Source organism: Macaca fascicularis, chromosome 16, assembly GCF_037993035.2.
Source record: "Macaca fascicularis isolate 582-1 chromosome 16, T2T-MFA8v1.1".
NCBI lineage: Eukaryota > Metazoa > Chordata > Mammalia > Primates > Cercopithecidae > Macaca > Macaca fascicularis.
Window position 1 is genome coordinate 66,497,037 of NC_088390.1, and position 23,676 is coordinate 66,520,712.

General features: G+C 50.1%; 1 protein-coding gene across 3 annotated transcripts in view; it reads right to left on the minus strand.

Annotated features, from left to right (window-relative positions):
• PLEKHM1 (pleckstrin homology and RUN domain containing M1) overlaps nt 1–23,676 on the minus strand; it is a 56,660-nt gene that overhangs the window by 6,551 nt on the left and 26,433 nt on the right. For 2 of the 3 annotated variants that reach the window (XM_074019922.1, XM_005584517.5), the window contains 4 exons: nt 12,661–12,931; nt 10,086–11,003; nt 7,045–7,190; nt 2,544–2,737 (listed from right to left, as the gene is read on the minus strand). In XM_074019922.1, coding sequence (XP_073876023.1) covers nt 2,544–2,737; nt 7,045–7,190; nt 10,086–11,003; nt 12,661–12,664 — 1,262 coding nt within the window. In that variant the 5' untranslated portion in view covers nt 12,665–12,931. Of the gene's footprint in view, nt 1–980; nt 1,169–2,543; nt 2,738–7,044; nt 7,191–10,085; nt 11,004–12,660; nt 12,932–23,676 lie in introns of all 3 variants that reach the window. The other variant, XR_012425959.1, reaches the window with a different exon arrangement.

Genomic DNA, 23,676 nt, shown 5'->3' on the forward strand with positions numbered 1-23,676 from the left:
GTAGCAGATCAAATCCGAAGGCCTCGAGGGCCCTTTGAGTTCTGGCCCCTGTACCCGAAGCCCAGCTGCCCAGAGCCCCTCAAGGGCGTCAGTGAGCTGTGCTCCGGCCAGCCTCTTGCTACCGGTCCCTTAGCCAGGAAAGCCAGGTTCTCCACTGCCCTTTTTACTCTTTCCTCATTTTTCTAAACCCCAGTTTAACAGACACACAATGCCACTGGTGTTGTGGCAACACGTGTGTGTGGATGGAGTGAGGTGCAGAAGCAGGTGGTGGTGGGCTCTGAGAAGGGCTGACTGAACGGTCTGCTTTATTCCCTTTCATAAATGCTCCTCGCTTGCAACACTGACCTTTGTAAAGAAGAAAAACATTTTAGAAGAAAAAAGGAAAAGAACTCTGCGTGCCCTCAGCTCAGATGCCATCTCCTCTGGAAGCTCCTTTGGCCCCTGCCAAGGCTGGATCAGGTGCCCTCAGGGCACACATGATGCTAACCCAGGGCCATCTGTGGCCCAGACTCTAGGTCCCTCACGCAGCCCTCACCACTGTTCAGGAGGCCACAGGAATGGAGGAATCACTGGCCCATTTTATAGATGGGAAAGCTGGACCCAGAGAAGTGAAGCAACTTTCCTGATGCACAGTGGCTGAGGGGCTCCCATACTGTTTCCCCTGCCCCACGCTGTTTCCATGGGACTTCCACAGGCACGGGAAGCAGGCTGGACACATAGCAGGAGTATAGCGCTGCTGCCCAGGGACGGAGCAGGAGGGCTAGGGAGAGAGACAGGGCTGCCCCTGGTGCCCGCAGAGACAGGTCAGTAAAGCCAATGAACAAACTGTCTCAGCAGGGTGGGGACGGGTGAATGGGGCTGGGGCCCACAACCCACCCCACAGGCACCTGGTCTACACAGGTCTGCAGGCCTGTGCAGGTACTTGGCTCCTTGACCGAGGAGGGTGATGAGGCCCCACCCGACCCCAGAGATTTCACCACCTGGTTAGGTGGGCAGGAGGACAGTCTCTCTGGACTCTCAGAGGTGGGGAATGAGTCAGCGCTTGCCAAGAGGTGGAGACCCAGTCACCCGCAGATGCTTGGGATGGGCAGAGCCTCCAGGGGTGAAGCCTTCTAGGGTCTAGGGTCCCACATGGTGGTCCGCGGAGGGCTTTCTGTTCTTTCAGGCCCTGCAGAGGAGACCAAGGCTCAGCTGGCAGCTGTGGGGCCAGATTCTCCTTTTTGCCTAGGGGAGAGCCCCCTGCAGCACCCCTTGAGAGCCCCTGGGGACCTGCTTGGGGCACACCCTGGTCCTGAGGAGGCCCGGCGCTGGGAGCACTGCAGCCAGGATGGAAGAGGCAGTCTTCAGAGAGGCGCTCTCTAGGCTGGCCCTGTGGCGAGGGAAGGCCAGACGGAGGAACCTGGAGGGGCTTGTGAGCTGGTCCCTGCCCCCAGAAACCCAGAAGAGGCGGACTCGAAGCCCATGCTGGGCAGTAGGCACCGGCAGCCTGCTCCACATGAGGTCTGCCCTCCTGAGGGTGCCGGGAGAGCACAGCCCTGGGAAGACTGTGGCCTGGGCTGTGACCTGAGGACTAGGAAGCATTTATGACAGGAATGGAGAGACCTGAGTCCCTGTTGAAGCCCAGCATCACATCCCATTCCTGAGCACCAAAGGCCCCAGGCCCTTGGTGAGAGAAGCTTCCTGAAGGGCATCCTGAGGGCCCTGCCCCAATCACGTCTTCTTTGGAGAATTTCAGGAGGGAAGCTGGCATGGGCCAGATGACTGGCTGGGATGGGGAAGAGGTGGGAACATCTGGCCCTCGCCTGCCTCTCGCCACACTCCCCACTTCCCTCCTCACCATAGCCAAAGTTCTCCCTGGGCTTTCCACCGACGGTGCCTTTGTTCATGGCCTGTGCGTGCTATTCCTTCTGTCTGGAACGCTCTTTCCCCCTTTGCTTCTCCTTTCTAATTCTTCCTAATTTTTCAGGTCTCACCTTAGAAGTCACTTCCTCCAGGAAGTCTTTTCTGCTTCGTCCTCCTCTCATCTGGGCTGGATGTCAAGCCTCTGTGGTTCCAGGACATCCTGCCTCTCACCCTCACCCCCGGATGGAGTTGCTGACTTTCCCACCAGTCTTCCCTGTCAGGCCGGAGGCTTCCGGTGGGTCGGCCCTGGCTCTGCCCTGCTCAGTGTTGGAGCCCACATGCCTCGCCAGGTGTACAGTGCTTAGCATGTTCTCAGTCCATGTTTTTGAGTAAACAAACGGTTACATGAACAAAACCCCAAAGTCACCCCCAAAAGATGTGATTATTTCCCAGGCCCAGTGGGAAGATCTCTGCCCAGGTTTCCTCCAAGTGGACGCCTTGCCCTGGGCTGTGCCCCTGTGTGTGTCCGTGTGCACGAGTGCCTGCATGTGTGTACATTTATGCACATGTGCATGTGTGTGTATGTCTATGCATTTGTGTGTACATTTATATGTGTGTGTGCACGTGTGTCTGTGTGTACATGTACATATATGTATGTGTGTTTATGTGCACACACACGCATGCACGTAGAGGTTGCTCACCTCTTGCTGAGCTCCTTCAGGGCGCCGCTCCGGCACAGGCCCAGGTAATCCCCCAGGAGCTTCAGCTGCTCCCGGCTCCTCCCAATGAGGTGCATCCGCTCCACATGCTCATACAGAGACGCGTTCACCATCTGCAGGTTGATGAGGGGCTGGACCCGGATCTGTGTCAGAAACTTCAGGGCCTGCCTGCAGATCTGGGGGTGCCACCAGGCATTGGGGATGGGAAGGAATGGCTGTTCAGTGAGCACTGCCCGGCCAGGTGCCACATGACCTGCTCACTTACCTGAGAGGCTATCTTCATTTTACAGATGGGAAATGGAGGCTCAAGGAGATCAGGAGATTTGGCTAGGGTCACCCAGCTTGTAAATGGTACAGTCAAGCTCTGAACCCAGTTTATCTGACTCCCAAACCCGCTCTCCCTTTAATGGCAAGGGTCGCTGCCCCTCCCCAACCATGCTGAGATGAGGGAGGGACTGCTCTGGTAACGCCCCCTCCCTCTGGGCCTCACAGATCCTTCCCACTCTTTCCTGTCCTCCCGGCCCCTATTTCCCCCCACTAAAGGAAACAGGCACTCCCCTCTGTGCCCTGACTCAGGAACCAGGTGACGGGCTGAGTCAGGCTCCAGCCACAGGAAGCTACAGATCAGACACAGCTCACCAACAGGCTTCCCTGAGCTCCCTCGGCTCACACCAGCAGCAGCACCGGGGCTCCGTGTGCAGCTGAGTGATCCGTCTCAGTCTCTCCCGGCTGACAGGGTGCTGAAGGTTCTACCCTCGGCCCTGATCCTAATACCAACGCCAGTAATCAAGCGCCTACTATTTGCAAAACACTGGGCCAGGAACTTGACCACATTCTCCCTTCATCCTCAGAACAACCCGTTAGGGAGGGTGTCCCTGTCCCCGTTTTCTAGATGAGGAAACGGAGGCTTAGAGGAGCTAACGTGGCTTATACAACCTGCCCGCAGAACCTGTCAGGTCTGAGCTGAGGTGTCATCTCTGAACACCAGGCTGCTGCACTAACCAGAAGCCCCCTCCCCTGCAGTGGCCTCGCTGCCTTGTAAGGACGGAGGAGCTGTTCTCCACAGCCGACACGTGCATAGTGGTTAGAAGTCTGGCTTTGGCCTGGCTCAGATCTTTAACCTCTTAACTAGTCCTTTCATTACATATTTTATTTCTGGTGGCTTTGTTTTTGATACTATTATAAATGATTATCTTTTAAAATAGTAATTTGTTTGCTGATATATAGAAATGAAATTGATTTATTTGATTGTCATATCCAGCAACGTTTTCAAATTCTAATAAATTGTGTAGGCCAAAAAAAAAGTCTGGCTTCGGAGTCAGAACAGAATTGAATCCTGCCTCCACCACTTTATACCTATATGACCTGGTGAAACTTATCCCGCTCTGTGACTCAGTTTCCTCTTCTGTAAAATGGGGAAAATGAGAGCAACTAAGGCTCACTGGTTTGGGGCCTTTTCGTTCGCTGCCGCTGCTTTAGTGCTGAGGCCCGGCACTCGGCAGGATGTCAGCCCAGGACTGAGGCTTCTTTCTCATGGGATTCTTTTTTTTTTCTTTTTTTTTTTTTGCGACGGAGTCTTGCTCTGTCGCCCAGGCTGGAGTGCAGTGGCGCGATCTCCACTCACTGCAAGCTCCGCCTCCCGGGTTCAAGCCATTCTCCTGCCTCAGCCTCCCGTGTAGCTGGGACTACAGGCACCCGCCACTACGCCCGGCTAATTTTTGTATTTTTAGTAGAGACAGCGTTTCACCGTGTTAGTCAGGATGGTCTCGATCTCCTGACCTTGTGATCCAGCCGTCTCGGCCTCCCAAAGTGCTGGGATTACAGGCGTGAGCCACCGCGCCCGGCCTCTCATGGGATTATTTTGAATTCAGATTAAGAGGTATTCCAGGAGAGCTCCTGGCACAGGGCCTGGCAGGTGGCACATCCCCAGTAAATGTGAGCTGCTATCAGTTGCTGTGTGAGTGCCTGGTGTGGCCCTGTTGCCCCTTGAGGGCTGGGGGACGAAACTGGCCCTCAGGAGACCTGCCCTTGTATCTAGGGGCTGAGGGGACCTCTGACGTCTTGTCTCCCAGCTCCACCAGCATCTCTCACCTCCCCCAGCAATGGACAACCTCTTATTTTCCCGTAGCCTGGGGCCCTGAGGTACCAGCCCCCCAACCTAGGGAGAGCCCAATGGCAAACTCCTGGTGACTTGGGTCAAGCTGCTTTTCTCTAACCCTAACTCAGTTCTTCCCATTACTTGGCCCTAGGCCTTGGGTGAGGCTCTGATGAAATAACACACAGGAATGTGTGCGGAACACTGCCAAGCACTGCAGATGGGCAGGGGCTTTGTGCTCCCCAGCGACTGTTCCTATCCTGTGGGAATGGAGGAGACAGACAGAGAGAAGCCTCACCCCTGGGCTGACATCCTGTCAGTGCCAGCCAGGCCTCAGCACAAATGGGTCAGCCAGAACAGCAACGGTGAACAATAAGGCCCCAAACCCGTGGGACAGCCACTTTCTATCTTGAATTTCCCTGTCTTTCCTAGGCCAGCAATTTTTGAGAGGGAGAGCAAGCTGAGGATTTCCTGCTCTCAGATATGCCTAGAGAAGGACTGTACTTTTCTAGTTAGAGAAGGAAGTGGCACAAGGATGAGGGCAGTGAATAAGGAGATGGCTCAATGGAAGTATCAGGGTCCTGTAAATAGTGAACGTGTTTTATGATCAAAGGGCTCTTTGCATTTTTTGGTGATTTTGAGGTTTAATTTCCTCTATATGGTTAGATATTTAACACTGAGAGCAGAGGTGGGGACAAGGCAAACAAAAAAATCAAAATGAAGCCAACTTCTGCGGGGTTTCCCCATCCCAGGGAGGTGGAGGCTGAGGTAGAACTGACTGAAAGAGTCACCTTCCCTGCACTGTGATGAAGAAACAGCCACACATCAGGACTACATAGCTGGCAGGCCCTGACTCTCCAGAGAAGCAAACAGCTTCTTCCTTGTGTTTGTGTCTGTCTTAGTAGAAATCTGTGCCTTTGGAAGAAAACCAAATTTGCACCCCTTGAGGCAGACACTGACCAAGTGAATTAGGTAGATGGGTGGGTGAATAGGCAGGAGGTGTGATAGGCCCCAGGGAGAGAAAGGACACTGTTCTAACTGACAGGCACATACTGCCACACCTGCCCTCCCAACAGCCCCGCCACAGACACTGTTGTTAATCCTCCTCTTACAGATGAGGAAACTGAAGCTAATTTGCTCATGGTAACATAGCTAGGAAAGTGGCTAAGTTCAGCTGGAGAAAAGGAAAATTCTGAAAGACTTTAGGGTATATCTTATTCAAAAGCATTTGGTGAACATAAAAAATTAGTATTATACCCAAGGTATAATATTAAGTGAACCAAGCTTCTTATAAAGCAGTATGAGTCCTGTCTGATCCCAACTTTATAAAAAATAGATGCATATGTCAATAAATGCACAGAAAAGGGTATACCCCAAAATGTTAATAATGGTGACCTCTGGGTTACGGCACAGAATTTTGATTGGTCTTTGGGCTTTTCTGTAATTTTAAAATGTTAAACAATAACCATGTATTATCTTAATAATGGGGGGAGCCACAGAAAAAGTGCTTTTCAAAACATGAAATAAATATGCCCATGCAGGGCCTGCAGGGGGGGGTGCAGTCATCTGGGCCTCATAGGGTTGGCAAAGGCAAGGATGACTGCTCCAAGGTATAGCCAGCTCGCTGGCCAGCCCATCTACCTATCCACCTATGTATTCACCCATCCACCCAGCCATATACCCACCGTCTACCCATCTACCCATTCACCTACCCATCTACCCATCTACCTACCCATCCACCTACCCACCAACCCATCCACTCATCCACCTAACCATTTACCCATCTGCCTACCGAGGCACCCATCCACCTACCTATCCACCCATTCACCAATCTACCCAACTACCTACCCATCAACCCATCCACCATTCACCTACCCATCCATGTAGCCACCTGCTCATCCACCTACCTACCTACCCATCCACCTAACCATCCACCTAGCCACCTGCTCATCCACCTACCTACCTGCCCACCCACCTAGCCATGCATCCATCTACCTATCTAATCTATTCTATCTATTCTTTCTTTCTTTCTATCTATCTATCTATCTATCTATCTATCTATCTATCTATCTATCTATCTATCTGTTTATCTAACATTTATCTGCTGGTACCTTAAGCAGTTATGTTTGTAGCTGCAGGAAACCATCCTCAGACTCCCTCCTGGGGACCAAGACAGCCACCGACGGAGCCCCAGGGCTGTGGACAGGCACCAAGCTTTTCTCTTGGTTAGCTCCCCCACATCAGTGCCTGAACCAGTGACCCCGGCTTCCCTTGTTTAAAGGAGCCAAACTCCTCTAAACAGACGAACAGCAGCAGCAAAGAGGAGTGAACAGCCCTCTGTCGCTCAGCAGCCCTGAGTGGCTGTGACAGGCTGGGCTCCAGACTTACCGGGCGCTTGGTGAGGTCCCAGTTGTGGATGATCCTGGCCGGAATCACTGAGGCATCGTCTTGGTGGCAGATGTCACAGTAATAGAGGCCAGAGAAGGCACAGAGCTTGGGTCGTACAAAGGAGAAGCCGATCTGCCGGGAGCAGCCTGGGGAGATGGGTAGAGAGTGAGTGGTGTGGCCAGAGTCAGCTCCTAGTAACTTGGGAGCTGCTGTGGTGGAAAGGATCTGCTAATTTTGTTTTTAAAGGTAGGTACAAACACAAGAATAACCACTCGTATTTCCACCACTCAGAACTCCCCTACTAATTAATCTTTACAACAACACACTATAAGAACTATCATTATTTTACAGCTGAAGAAATGGATGCTCAGAGAGGTTAGGAAATCTGTCTGGTCACATAGTGATGAAGTGGCATGGCTGGCATTCAGATCTGGGTTTGGCTGGTTCCAGAGCCTGCGTTCTGCTCCATTACTCCTTGCTGCCTGTGTCCAGTGTCCCCACTGCTGACTTGGCAATGCCAGCCTCCTCTAGGTCCACCCCTCCACTCGGGCCCCAGAATGGAAGCAGCAGAGTAAGGGCTGTGACGAGCAGCGAAGTAGCTGGGGGGCAGGGACTGGGGTTGGGGATGGCAACAGGGAGTGGATGGGCAGCCAGCAGGGGGCAGGGGAGTCCGCACAGTGTTGGATGCCTCGGGACTGTGGGGCAGGACTGGCTTCGGCCCCCTTGTTGGAGGCGTCTCCACAGCTGGGGCCAGTGGGAATGGGAGTGGGGTGTGCCCTGGGCAAAAAGCAGAGGCCCTGACTCAAATTCTGAACATGTGTCGACTCCTCCAGGGGCAGGCAGAAGGGTCCCCAGGGCCTTGAGACCATAGGGCAGGCTGTGCTGCTCACCAGCTGCCTCACCCTGACCTTCATCTAATTTCTCAAAGTTCCATTTGAGTGACTGTAAAATTCAGTTACTACCAGCTATTTTGTGGGGTTATTACAAAGCTTAAATGAGACAAGGTTCTGCAAGTACCCTGCAAATTATGAAATACAACCCAGATGCCAGTGGTTGGTGTCTGCCACTGAACCATGCCTGCTGGGTAGAAAGGAAACCCAAACTCCCTGGTGGCACAGTCCCACCTGCTGGTGGGTGGCCGCCATGGTGAGAGTTACCCCCGCAGCATTCACACCCACAGGCGAGAAAGCCTTTCTCGCAAGCCCTGGAGTCCCGGCCCCCTCAGAGCCTGGCCCCACAGGCTGAAGAGCAAAGTGTGAGTGCTGGGGCAGGAGGGGGAGAGGCCAAGTGAGGCTTGCAGGTGTTCTCTGCAGGAAGCTCTGTTCTGCCTAGCTTCTCCCATCCTCCCGGGGCCAACCGCAGACCACTTCCTTTCAGAAGCTTGAAGCAGGCTTCCCTCCAGTCCGCGCCAACAGGACAGCTCCCAAACCAAGGCTCAGCTTCTTGCTCTGGCCTTCTGCAGCAGGGCAACCCCCTCACAGGTCACCTGAGGGTCCCATGGTGATAGGACACCATCTGCCCCGGATGGTGGGGGGAGTGGGAGGAGCTAACAATGGAATGTGGGCAGGGGGATGTCACGCACCCCTGAATAATACCCTAGAGGGATGCCCTCTAGGGTCCTGCCTATGAGCACAGGCTCTGGGGCCTGACCGTCAAGGTCCCAATTCTGCCTCTGGCCAGGCATGGTTGCTGACACCTGTAATCCCAGCACTGTGGGAGGCTGAAGCAGGAGGATCACTTGAGCCTAGGAGTTCAAGATCAGCTTGAGCAACATGGGGAGACCCCATCTCTACTAAAACGAACAAACAAATAAAAAAGGAAAATTCTGCCGGGCGCGGTGGCTCAAGCCTGTAATCCCAGCACTTTGGGAGGCCGAGACGGGCGGATCACGAGGTCAGGAGATCAAGACCATCCTGGCTAACACGGTGAAACCCCGTCTCTACTAAAAAATACAAAAAACTAGCCGGGCGAGGTGGCGGGCGCCTGTAGTCCCAGCTACTCAGGAGGCTGAGGCAGGAGAATGGCGTGAACCCGGGAGGCGGAGCTTGCAGTGAGCCGAGATCCCGCCACTGCACTCCAGCCCGGGCGACAGAGCGAGACTCCGTCTCACAAAAAAAAAAAAAAAAAAAAAAAAGGAAAATTCTGCCTCTGCCACTTACTAGCTGTCTGAACTTAGTGGCAGACACCAACCAGGTACTTACCAGCTCTGTGCTTCAGTGTCCTCCCCTATCAAAAGAGATGATAATAGTAGCACCTATCTCTACAGGGTTGTTATGAGACTTAAATGAGATAATCCAAATAAAGCAGCTGGCCCAGTACCCAGCACAGAAGTATTAGACTGGATGATGAGGAAGACATAGCAGATGTACTGACTTGGAATAACATCCACAGTGTAGGAAAAAACCAAGTTGCAGAACAATATATCCAGCGTTCATCACAGCAGCCAAGAGCCCCGTGTGCCCCCTTTAAATGTAAATGAATTTAAATGGAAAATTCAATTGCTTAACCACACTAGCCACACTTTAAGCACCCGGTAGCACCATGTGTCTCACAGCTATGGCACTGGACACACAGATCTAGGAAATTTTTATCACCACAGAGAGTTCTATTGGACAGCACTGAATAGCACCAGCCCATTTTTGTAATTTAAAAAAAAGGGTGTACACTTATAAAAGCAGCAGAAATATGTGGAAGCATACCATGCCCCTGCTCTGAAAGAACAGGATAGTAGAGCAAGAAGAAAATGAAGTGGGCTGGGACTCCCTGAGCAGCGCAGTGAGCAGCCAGCCTGCTGCCCATCAGTGGGAGGTGGCAGGAGAGGGATGGGTGAGCAGGGCCAACTGCCTATGAGCGGAGCACTGGCCCCAGCGGGGGCTGGGGAGGAGCAGAAGCTGCAGGGCAAGCCTGATCTGTGGCCTCATCCCTAGGGGAAGGATGGGGGCATTTGCAGGGAGGCAGAAGGGTGGGGAGCCTAAATCAGGAATCCGCAGGAGGCGGAGTGAGGCTGGCAGGCTGGGGGTGGCAGCAGAGCAAGTTGGCACCTGCGCAGAAGCAGCCTTGGGAGTCAAGGCCTTTCTCCATGGGGATGGCCACCAGGTACTGCAGCAGGAAGCCGTTTTCCCGGGTGGCAAATTTCAGAACCTCCTGACAGTTTTCATCCAGGCTCCCGCCCAGGGTCACCGCCTCCTCGGCCGTCTCCAAGTAGGATGCCAGGACTTTGCGGACCAGGTCCCTCCACAGGGCGGCCTCCTCCGCGTTCCCGGCCTGCAGCTTCAGGACGGCCTTGGCCGTGATGATTTTGAAGAAGGACGGGCCCCCAAGGCTCGTGTCTGGCAGGATGTCCCGGATGGTCTCCACGCCATGGCTGTCACTCAGCATCTTCTCATTGTTCCTGATGCGGAAACATTTCAGAGCCTCCAAGGACAGGGAAAAGATATAGGGCATCCAGGTCCTGTCCATGTACAAGTACAGCAGGGACTCCTTGATGGCATCTGGCTCTGGAACCTGGGCGGACGACCAGTCAAACTGTGTGCCCTGGAGGGCCGTGGGCTCCGACAGCAGGTCTGAGGGAGAGGGGCAGCCCTGGGGTGCCTCGGGGGGATCCTCAGGCTGGTCTGGGTACTGCACGTTCACCCACTCATCCTCCTGCTGAGGCCGGACCTTCTGCAGGGCCTCCCGCACCCGGTCCAGCCAGTCCTCGGCTTCATCCTGGGAGGAGGCGCGCAGGGCCAGCTTCTTGCCAGAGAAGACCAGCTCGAAGCGCCCGTCACTGTGGGCCGGCCCCACAGACTCACAGCGCAGCAGGGAGCAGTTCTCCACACAGGTGCGCTCCTCGTTGCTCAGGTAGAGGCGGAACTCCAGCGGGGAGAGCTCACAGAAGAGCTCCTTCCAGATGCCCATTGCCCCCCGCCGCTCCACGGTACCTAGCTTCATGAGACCCCGGAACGGGTTGGACAGTCCTGGAGGCAGAGGCAAAAAGCACATTAGTTGGCGGGCCTGTCTCTGTCCTGCCCAAGGCAGCATCTGCTGCCTGATGCCCTGCAGTGCGTGTGGACAGTGACTGTCCCCAGAACACAGGCCAGCCACGGGCCCTATCACATGGGACCCTGAAAGCTGGATAGGAACATCTCCATTTGCACCTCCACTGCTGCTCTTGCGTCCTGTATTTCACTGAGAAAATAAAAGCACCCAAAAGATCACCTCCACATGCCCTGTTCCCTACACCCACGCCCTCCCTTCTGTTGCCAGGGATGAACCAAGTGTGCTTCTTTCCGTGTGAGACCAAACCCTCCATTTGTGCAGGAGGTCTCTCCTTCCGCAACCTACTCAAGGACAAGGAGCAGTCCCTCTCTCCTCTGTTGCTGTTTCCTTGCTTCTCTATTGGGTGACTCCCATTGGCACACATGCACGCTGTCATTTCTCCCATCTTTAGAAACACCTCTCGTCTCCACAAAAATTAGCCAGGTGTGGTGGTGGGTGCCTGTAGTCCCAGCTACTTGGGAGGCTGAGGCAGGAGAATAGCTTGAACCCAGGAGGCGGAGGTTGCAGTGAGCCGAGATCGTGCCACCGCACTCCAGCCTGGGCGACAGAGTGAGACTCCGTCTCAAAGAAAAAAAAAAAAAAAGGAAGCACTGGAGGACCTTAAACAAATAGCAGATCCTCCAGCCTGGCCAACATAGTGAAACACCATCTCTATTAAAATTGCAAAAATTGGCCGGGCGCAGGGACTCAACGCCTGTAATCCCAGCATTTTAGGAGGCCGAGGCGGGCAGATCACCAGAGGTCAGGAGTTCGAGACCAGCCGGACCAACACGGAGAAACCCCATCTCTACTAAAAATACAAAATGAGCCAGGCGTGGTGGCTCATGCCTGTAATCTCAGCTACTCGGGTGGCTGAGGCAGAAGAATTGCTTGAACCTGGGAAGTGGAGGTTGTGGTGAGCTGAGATCGCATCATTGCACTCCAGCCTGGGTAACAAGAGCGAAACTCTGCCTCAAAAAAAAAACAACAAAAATGCAAAAATTAGCCGGGCATGGTGGCAGGTGCCTGTAATCCCAGCTACTTGGGAGGCTGAGACAGGAGAATTGCTTGAAGCCAGGAGGCTGAGGTTGCAGTGAGCAGAGATCACGCCACTGCACTCCAGCCTGGGTGACAAAGGGAGACTCCATCTCAAAACAAATAAACAAACAAAACAAATAGCAGATTTGATTAAGCTCCCCCAGAGCTGTTACATAAACCAACTACTGAGGGTAAACAGCTTTGGAAGGACCAGTTAAAACACCTGGGGCTTCATGGAACCGGATGTGCTCTGAGCTATAGGTGGAATCAAGAGTTTTCTATAATCATAAATTGCATAGTTTTCAGGGAAAATATTTTCCTATTTGACTGGTGAAACAGTATTTTTGTCCTCTGTAGGCAGTTTTGAGACAATATAGTACTTTTCCTGAAATGCTTCCCTGAATGAGCACGATTATGATGGCATTCTGGAATGAGGTTTTATAGTACTTGTGGGAACACACTACCTCTTTAGCAATGGAAAACAGGACTTCAGAGCTGCCTTCTGAAAGACCTGGTCCCTGCAGATGGGACCCACCCGGGACCCTCCTAGTAACCTACCCATCTGTCTCCGGTGTACCACCCGGAAGCTCTTATGCCCCTGGGATGGGGCTGCCTGGGCTTGCCTTCTTCCTGGGGAAGGTACACACGCTTGGTCTAATGCCCCTAGGGAGCAGCTTTTTCTTGGTCCTTGAGAAAAATGCCTGTGGAGACCAGGCCTTGACTCTGGAGTCCCCCTGGAAGAAGCTATTGGGTGGTCTGAAGCAATCTCCAGGGGTTGCTCCTGGGAAGGCCGGTAAAAGTCATCTTCTGAGATCCAGCTCTTGTTTTTCTGTTGGGAAAGAAGACAGCAGTTGTTTGTTTTAAAGTTTTTTTGTTTTTTTGTTTTGAGACGGGGTCTCGCTGTGTTGCCCAGGCTGGAGTGCAATGGCGCAACCTCGGCTCACTGCAACCTCTGGCTCCTGGGTTCAAGCGATTCTCCTGCCTCAGCCTCCCGAGTAGCTAGGATTACAGATGCCCACCACCATGCCCAGCTAATTTTTGTATTTTTAGTAGAGACAGGGTTTCACCATGTTGGCCAGGCTGATCTAGAACTCCTGACTTCAGGTGAGCCACCCGCCTCAGCCTCCCAAAGTGCTGGGATTACAGGCATGAGCCACCATGCCCAGCCTGAAGTTTTTTTTTGTTTTTTTTTTTAAGTTTTTGTCTAGATATGGCTCATATATCATAAAATTAACCCGCTTAAAGTATGTAATTTGGCCAGCCATGGTGGCTCATACCTGTAACCGCAGCACTTTGGGAGGCCGAGGTGAGAGGATCACCTGAGCCCAGGAGTTTGAGACCAACCTGGGCAACATAGTGAGAACCTATCTCTACAAAAAATAACTAGGTGGGTGTGATGGCATACACCTGTAGTCTCAGCTACTGAGGAGGCTGAAGCAGGAGAATCACTTGAGCTGGGTAAGTCAAGGCTGCAGTGAGCCATGCAGCCTGGTCGCAGCCTAGGCAACAGAATGAGACCCCATCTCTAAAAAAAAAAATTAAACAGTGTCCAATTCAATCATTTTGGCTTAGTCACAGAGTTGTGCAATCATCGCCACCATCTAAGTTTAGCAAATTTTCCTCACCCAAAAAGGAAACCCCATACCCATTAGCCGTCATCCCCATTTCCCCTGGCCACTCTCAGCTCTAGGCACCCACTCATCTACTTTCAGCCCCTACACATCTGCCTGTTCTGGACATCTCATATAGATGGAACCTGCGACACGTGACCTTTTGTGCCTGGCTTCTTTCTCTTAGTGGAAGGTTTTCAAGGTGCATCCATGTTATATAAGCATGTGTAAGTGTTCATTCCTTTTTATTGCCAAATAATATTCCATTGTCTGGATCCACCACATTTGGCTTATCCACTCATCGGCTGATAGACATTTGGGTTGTTTCTACTTTTTGTCTATTATGAATAGTGCTGCTATGATCACTTATACACAAGTTTTTGTGTCGACATGTTTCATTGTCTTGGGCATATACTTAGGAGTAGACTTGCTGGGTCATGTGTAACTCTGTGTTTCCCTTCTTGAGGAACTACCAAGCTGTTTTCCAAAGTGGCTGCACCATTTTATATTCCCACCAGCAATGTATGAGGGTTCCAATTTCTCTCCTTGAGAAATATATTCAAATCCATCCAAATCTACTCAAATCCATTGTCTGTCTTAAAATGGGGCTGTCTTTTTGTTGTTGAGTTGTGTTGTGGGTTGAATTGTGACCCCCACAAAAGGACATGTTGAAACCCTACCCCCCAGTACCTCAGAATGTGACCTTTTTTGGAAATAGAGTCTTTGCAGAAGTAATTAGTTAAGATGAGGTCATGTTGGAGTAGAATGGGCTGTTCATCTCGTATGACTGATGTCCTTACAAGAGGAGGAGAAAAGCTACACGAAGACAGGAGAACACCAAGTGGAGACAGAGATACAGAGGATGAACGTGTGTGACAGCAGAGGGGAGACCGGAGTGACATGTCTACAAACCAAGGAATGCAAATGAGCGCCCGCAACGCCAACACCCAAAAGAAAGGCGGGAACAGATTCTTCCTTAGACTCTCCAGAAGGAGCCTCCAGAACTATCAGAGAATAAATATCAGGTTTTTTTTGTTTTTGAGACAGAGCCTCACTCTGTCACCCAGGCCGGAGTGCAGTGGTGCAATCTCAGCTCACTGCAACCTCCGCCTCCCAGGTTCAAGCAATTCTCCTGCCTCACCCTCATGAGTAGCTGGGATTACAGGTACCCGCCACCACGTCCAGCTAATTTTTGTATTTCTAGTAGAGACAAAGTTTTGCCATGTTGGCCAGGCTGGTCTTGAACTCCTGACCTCAGGTGATCCACTTGCCTCAGCCTTCCAAAGTTCTGGGATTATAGGCGTGAGCCACCGTGCCTGGCCTGTTTTGTTTTGAGGCAGGGTCTCACTCTTTGCCCAGGCTGGAATACAGTGGCACAATCAGGGCTCATTGCAGCCTTGACTGCCCAGGCTCAAGCAATCCTCCTGCTTTAGCCCCACTGAGTAGCTGAGACTACAGGCAAGCACCAGCATGTCCAGCAAATTTGTTATATTTTTAGTAGAGATGGGGTTTCACCATGTTGGCCAGGCTGGTCTGGAACTCCTGGACTCAAGTGATCTGCCCACCTTTGCCTCTCAAAGTGTTGAGGTCACAGGCATGAGCCACCTGCCCAGCAATGTCTGTTGTTTTAAACCATCCTGTGTATGGTACTTTGTTATGGCGGCCCTAGGAACTAATACAAGTTGTAAGGTGCTTTATATATTCTGAATATGAGACCCTTATCAGATTTATGATTTGCAAATAATTTCTCCATTCTGTGAGGTGTCATTTCACTTTCTGGATGGTGTGCCCTCTGGAGCACATAAGTTGTTAGTTTTGATGAAGTCTAGTTTATCTATTTTTGTTGTTGTTTATGCTTCTGGTGTTGTATCTTAAAAAATCATTGCCTAAGTCAGTATCACAAAGATTTACTTCTGTGTTTTCTGCCACGAGCTGTATAGTTTTAGCTCTTACATTTAGGTTTCTGATCCATTTCGGGTTAGTTTTGTGTAAGGTGTTAGGAAGGGGTGTTATTATTTTGCATGTGGGTATCCAGCTGTCCCAGCACGTAGGGTTTCTCAGCCCTGCTTTAGGGTTTGTCAGTCCTGCTTTTGGGTTGAGATGAGGGAGGCCCAGCGAACAGGCCTCAGGGTCCTCATTGGCCACATCTGCCTCTGCCGCCCACTTCTGTGCAGGCCCCTGCGACCCCAGGCAGCCAGGTCCTGCCCCTTCCCTTCGTTGTTCTCTTTTGAATCTGAAGCTGCTCACTGGCTGGGGGAGATGGGGTTGCGGGGAGCATCTGGGGTGAGTAGGCTTGTGGGAGTGGATTCCGGTTCCTTTTCTCCAGTACTTCAAATCCTCCCTGGCTTTCTGTGCCTCAACATGGAAGGGCAGAGGCAAGGAAGCTGGCTAGGCCACCCTAAGTGTCAGTGTACACAGAGGAAATGAGTCACACAGTGGGACCAGCCCCACTGTTTTGTTAAGTGCCACTAACCTCACCCTGACATTGCTATTTCCGGTCCCTGAATCCAGATTGTGCTCCCTGCTTTGTAAACAGGGAAGGGTTGCTTTGGACAGTTGGATCCATTCAGATGCTATACAACTCCTCAAGCCAAGGGTGGCAAGTTTTGACTCAGGCGACTTGGGGGGTGGCTCACAGAACTAGGTCCCCAGAGACTCCTCCATGGGGCCTTCAGAACTGGCAGGTGCTTCCCCCTGCCAGTGACAGATGATGTGTCAGTCAGGGCGGCCACTGGGGACCATCCACAACACTAGATTCTGAGCAAAGCCTGCCTAGGTCATCAAGACCTGGGGGACCTCCCTGAGGAAAATGGGTGGAAGAAACAGCTCCCCGGCAACCATGTGGCTGTCCTGGCAGCCTCACATATACCTGGGAAGTTGTGTGATCTCCAGCCTCTGGCGGGAGAGGGCATTGTCCCTGAAGACTCAGCTCAGGAGACATCCATCACCTCCACCTGGAAGCTTCTCTCACCCTTCCCCAGCCTCCACCCCTTCCCACCCCCTAGCCGGGGTAGGGGATCCCACAATATTCTGTGCTTACCCTCATTCTAGCACCTATAAGGCTGTTTGGAATGGTTTTCTTGATATCTCCAGCAAGTGCCTGGCCCAGAGTCATACAAGATGAGGGTATAAATAATGACCATCCCAATGTCTTTAACATAAAATAACAAAGGTGGGTCAAGTGGACTGGAAGGAAGGAGACAAATGTAAATTTTAAGATTGTGGACATTCAGGATGGGCGTGATGGATTATGCCTGTAATCCCAGCACTTTGGGAGGCTGAGGTGAGAAAACTGTTTGAGACCAGAAGTTTGAGACCAGCCTGGCCAACATGGCAAAACCTTGTCTCTACTAAAAATACAAAAATTAGCTGGGCATTGTGGTGCATGCCTGTAATCTTAGCTACTCGGGAGGCTGAGGCACAAGAATTGCTTGAGCCTCGGAGGCAGGGGTTGCAGTGAGCCGAGATGGATAGAGCTATTGCACTCCCACCTGGGCAACAGAGCAAGAGTCTGTCTCAAAAAAAAAAAAAAAAAAAAGGTTTATGGACATTCACTGGGGAGGGCTTCTCTCTCCTTTGAGGAAAGAGACTGCTAGGAAATGTTCAGATACAGTCCACTGAGCATAGCTGCCAGGAAATGAAACTAGGGAACACCTTTTACTCTCTTAAGCAACTGGGAAAAACAGTGGAAACGTAGGTTCCTCAGAATTTCTGCACATGGGCTTGGACAGAGCTCTGAGGCTGTGTGCTCCTGGCCCCAGGTGGGTGGGGAGAGGGGAGAGGGTGTGAGAGAGAGTGCACGCACGAACACCACTGTTTCTCTCTTCTCTCCATTTTTTCTTTCAGAGATGGAGTCTTACTCTGTCACCCAGGCTGGGTCGCAGTGGTATGATCTCAGCTCGCTGCAACCTTTGCTTCTCAGGTTCAAGTGATTCTCCTGCCTCAGTCTCCTGAGTAGCTGGGATAACAGGCTCACGCCATCATGCCCGGCTAATTTTTGTATTTTTAGTACAGATGGGGTTTCACCATATTGGTCAGGCTGGTCTCAAACTCCTGACCTCAGGTGATCCACCTGCCTCAGCCTCCCAAAATGCTGGGATTACAGGCGTGAGCCACTGCACCTGGCCCCCTTCTCTCCCTTTTTCCCACCAGCATCCTACAACCTGCTCACTCAGGCAGGGTCCATGTCTGGCCAGCACCCTGCCCTTTATAGTGGAAGGAAACCATCACCGACTAAGGATCTATACCAGAGCTGCAACTGCCACCAGGGACCCAAGACAGAGGAATGCCATCTTGCATTACTAAAGGGTTCACGACACCATATACAACAGCTGAATCCCCGTGAGGAGTGTGGCTGAGGAGTGAGACGCAAGGTCCCTGGGCCACTTTCAGAAGGATGAGACTTTGTCCAGCCTGTCCTCATTATGCCAGGCAAATGAACTGCCTGTACTCATAACTGTGGGAGGGGAACCACATACCATGGGCAGGTGGTCCATGGAGACAGTGATTAAGACCAAGTCCTAGAACTCACACTGCCCTCTGGAAGTTAAACTGAAATGAACTCACAACCCCCAGATCCCAGACATGCGTCACCCTTGAGAGCCCCCTATTCCCTGCACCTCTCCTTCCCAGTGCTTAGCACAAGTGTAATTATGATGTGGATAATCATTTGTCTAATCTAATGTCTGTCCCCGAAGGGCCTTCGTCTGTCCTGTTGTATCACTCCACTCCTACCACCTAACATGGTGCTTGGCTTATAGTAGGTGGTTTGGGTTCAATGAATTAAAAATAAATGTTTTTAAAAGAAAGACTGAATGGGTCTCTACACTACAAAACTTGATAGTGGCCTCAATATCTCCCCCAAAATAACATCAAATAAAAAGCATGTGGCTAATTGACAGAAGCATAGAAAGATGAGGACCACAGGGGCAGACATGCAGGGCACAGCCTGGCACAGTCCACAGGCCAGGAGCCCAGCAGGCCCACGCGAGCTGGGTGACTGGTGGTGCCAGCGACTGGTGCCTGGTGACTACCTACTGAATGAGCAGTGAATGAATCCACAATCCAATGAATTCCCTGTGAGACAGACACAGGATGGGGGCAGGATCTGAGATTCTTACATCAGACTCAGCACCAAGCGCTCAGATGTCCTAAGCAACCTTCCAGCGATCAGAGTCCCCTGTAGCTGGCACAGAAGCAGAGCCTGCCATGATCACACCAACCTGACCACCCTGTCCACTTGATGGTACACTTCGATGACCCGCTTTGGCCTCCCAAAGTGCTAGGATTAGAGGCGTGAGCTATCATGCCCAGCCTGAATGTCCATAATTTCACATTTGTCTCCTTCATTCCAGTCCCCTTGACCCACCTTTGTTATTTTATATTAAAGACATTGGGATGGTCATGATTTATTCACTCATGATTCTGGGCCAGGTACTTGCTGGAGATACCAAGAAAAAGAACCATTCCAAACAGCCTTATAGCTAGGATGGGGGAACAAAATAAACTTAGGAGTTGGCATCTCAAGAGTCTCTTGTGAGTTCAAGAACTATTCACTGATGCCTACTCTCTCCCAGGTACAGTGCTTGGTGCTGACAATACAGAAGCGAACAGGCCTGGTGCTCTGTATCATAGAGCTAATATTCTAGTAACGAAGATAGAAAATAAACAAGGAGACAAAGAGATAATATATTGTAATTGCACATAGTGATGAGTGTTATAAGTGAAGTCAAGCAGATGAATGGGACAGAGAGTCACTGGGGATAGTGCTTTTGAGCTACAGGGGTCCAGTCAGGGAAGGTTGAGACAATAATGAAGTGAGTTGGGAAAGAAGGAACAGCAAATGTAAAAGCCTGAGGCTCGGCCGGGCACAGTGGCTCCAGCCTGTAATCCCAGCACTTTGAGAGGCCAAGGTGGGCCGATCACTTGAGGTCAGGAGTTCGAGACCAGCCTGGCCAACATGGTGAAACCCTATCTCTACTAAAAATACAAACATTAGCTGGGCGTGGTAGTAGGCATCTGTAATCCCAGCTACTTGGGAGGCTGAGGCAGGAGAATCTGGGGTTTGTGAGTTCGTTTCAGTTTAACTCCCAGAGGGCAGTGTGAGTTCTCTGGGAGGCGGAGGTTTCAGTGAGCTGAGATTGCACCACTGTACTTCAGCCTGAGTGACAGAGTGAGACTCTGCCTCAAAAAAAAAATTTTTTTTTAAAGAAGCCTGATGTTGGAAGGAGCTCGCTTGGACTACAGAGCTGCAAGGAGGCCAGTGGGTCAGAGCTTAGTGAGCAAAGATGCTAGCTCGCTTGGACGACAGAGCTGCAAGGAGGCCAGTGGGTCAGAGCTTAGTGAGCAAAGTTGCTATCCTGTCCCATCAGCTTTGAGGCCCTGGCAAAATAAGATACCTGAGCCAGCAAAGCAGAAGCTGGACCCTGGGCAGGAATGAACTCAACATGGTTAGTGACACTCTGGAGCCCTGTGGGGCGCACAGCCTGCATCCCCAGCAGACGTCACTCTGCCTCCAGCTCGAGGCAGGGGCTGAAGAGCTTTCCTCTTCAGCCTTCAGCTTGAGTTGGCAGGTGCATAGTCGCAACCTTCAGGGTCCTAGAGCATTCATTTTCAGGAAGTAAATCTTCAGGATGTACTGAAGCATCTTCAGAACAGCAAATACGAAGAGTCTGACCCACACTGACAGTTTTGTGATTTACATGGTCATATTCAAGAAACAGAGTGAGGCCAATCAGATAGCCATATGGAAAAATATGAGCTTTGACTTCTAACTCATACCACACACAAAAATTAATCCCAGAAAGATCATAAACCTAACTGTGAAAGATAAATCACTAAAGCTTCTAGAAGATAATATAGGCAAATACCTTCAGATCCTTGGGGGAGATGAATATCTCTTAAATGGGACAAAAACCAAGCAAACCATAAACAAAAAGACTGATAAACTGCACATCATTGAAAGAATCTCTGTTCAATAAACATACCATTAGGAGGTTTAAAAGTCAAGTCCTACAGACTAGAAAAAGATACTTGATATAGATACTGTTTTTCTCCAATAAAAGACTTATATCTGTAATATATAAAGAGCTCCTACAAATCAACACATACACATACAACTCAATTTAAGACCAGGATGACAACTGGGACAGACATTCTATAAAAGAGGATTGACTGACCAATAAGCAAATGAAAAGGTATCATCTTTAGTCATCAAGGAAATGAAAATTAAAACCACTACACATCTACCAGAGTGGCTAAAATTAAAAAGATTGGTAACACCATTGGCCAGGATAAAGAGCAACTAGAATGCTCATTTGTTGCCAATATGAGTATAAATTAGCACAGACACTTTAGGAAACTGTTTGGTGGTGGTATCTATTAAAGTTAAACATATGCCACCGAAGGACCTAGCAATTCCATTCCCAGATATATATATCCACAGAAATAAGCATCGAGGTTCTCCAAAAGCATGTACAAGAATGTTCACTACAGCTGTCTTCATAATAGTCAAAACCTGGAAACAACCCAAATGTCCATTAACAGAATGGATAATAGGGGGCGATGTATTTTTACAACGGAGTACTACTACAGAACAATGGAAAAGAACGAACTGCAGCTTCATGCTCTATGTACAGTTGCAGCTCACAGATGTAGCGTTCAGCGAAAGAAACCAGACACAAAATAATACATACTGCATGATTCCATTTATAGGCGTGAAGTTCTACAACAGGAAAAACTAACGCACCACGCTAGAAGTCAGAATGGTGGATTTCAAGGTGCGCAATGACTGGGAGAAGGTACGCAAGAGCCTCTGGTGGGCTAGAGGGCTAGACACGTTCTGTATCTTGATCTAGATGGTGGTCACAGGGTGCACATCATATGTAAATACTCACCAAGGTGGACACTTGGACCCTGAAGATCTGGTACTTCAGATACATCATTCCTCAAAAAAATTTTAAAGGAGAAAGTGGGGCAGTTCAATGGGGAAAGGATGGCCTTTTCAACAAATGGTGCTGGCTCCACTGGGTGTCTACATCCTTCATACACAAAAGTTAACTCAAGATGGACCACAGACTCACTTGTAAGAGCTAAACTGATAACATTCTTAGAAGAAATCATGGAAGTAAATCTTTGTGACCTTGGATTAGGTAATGGGCACTTAGATAGAACACCAAAAGCACAATTAGATAAATTGGACTACATCAAAAGTAAAGCTTTTATGCTGCCAAAAATACCATCAAAAGAGTGAACAGACAACCTGCAGAATGGGAGAAAATATTTGTAAATCATGTATCTGGTAAGGGTCTAGTATCCAGAATATACACGGTTTAAAGAACTAGCCTGGGCAACATGGTGAAACCTCTACTCTATAAAAAACACAAAAAAACTAGCTGGGCATGGTGGTGTGAGGCTATAGTCCCAGCTACTCAGGAGGCTAAGGCGGGAGGATCACCTGAGCCCAGGAAGTTGAGGCTGCAGTGAGCTGAGATCACGCTACTCCACTCCAGCCTTGAGACAGAGCAAGACTCTGTCTCAAAAAAAAAAAAAAAGAAAAAGAAAGAAAGAAAAAAGTACTATTATAACTCAATAATAAGAAGATAACATAATTTGGCTGGGTGCAGTGGCTCACACCTGTAATCCCAGCACTATGGGAGGCCAAGGCAGGTGGATCACCTGAGGTCAGGCATTCAAGACCAGCCTGGCCAACATGCTAAAATCCTGTCTCTACAAAAATACAAAAATAGCCAGGTATGGTGGCAGGCGCCTGTAATCCCTGCTACTCAGGAGGCTGAGGCAGGAGAATCGCTTGAACCCGGGAGGCAGAGGTTGCAGTGAGCCAAGATCGTGCCATCGCACTCCAGCCCGGGGGCCAAGAGCGAGACTTCATCTCAAAAAAACCAAAAACATAATTTAAAAATGGGCAAAGGTAGGCTGAATGTGGTGGCTCATGCCTGTAATCCCGGCACTTTGAGAGGTTGAGGCGGAAGAATTGCTTGAGTCCAGGAATTTGAGGGCAGCCTGGCAACATCGCAAAACCCCGTCACTACAAAAAATTAGCTGGTCATGGTGGCGCATGCCTATAGTCCCAGCTACTTGGGAGGCTGAGGTGGGATAATCGCTTGAGGTTGGGAGGTTGAGGTTGCAGTGAGCTGTGATCACACCACTGCACTCTAGAAAGGCCAAAGTTTTGGAATAAACATTTCTCCAAAGAAGATATACAAGTGGCCAATAAGCACATGGAAAGATGTTCAACTTCATTAGCTGTCAGGGAAACATAAATCAGAACCACAATGAGCTCCCACTTCTTACGCACTGTGATGGCTATCATAATAATTTTTTTAAAAACTAGACAGTAACAACTGTTGGTGGGGATGTGGCGAATATAAAATGGGGCAGGCTGCTTTGGAAAACAGTTTGGCAGTTCCTCAAAAGGTTAAACATAGTTATCATATGATCTGAAAAATTCTACTCCTAGCTATGCATACAGGAGAATTAAAAACATATGTCCACACAAAAACTTATACATGAATATTTGCAGCAGCATTATTTATAATAGCCCTAAGTGGAAATAACCCAAACATCCATCAATTGATGAAACCTTACATAAAAAGTGACTTAGCCATACAGTGGAATATACAGTGGGGTATTACTCAGCAATAAAAAGGAATGAAGTATTCATACACACAACAACATGGATGAATGTTAAAAACACATGCTACATGAAGGAAGCCAGACACAAAAGGTCACACATTACATGACCTCATTTATATAAAATGGCAAGAATGGACAAATCTATCAAGATAGAAAGTAAATTAGTGGTGGCCAGGGGTTGAATGGAGAGAGATGGGGAGTGATTGCTAATAGGCAGAAGGTTTCTTCCATAGGGGATAGAAGTGCTCTACAATTAGACTGTGGTGATGATTACACAACCCTATGAATATACTAAAAACACAGTATTATA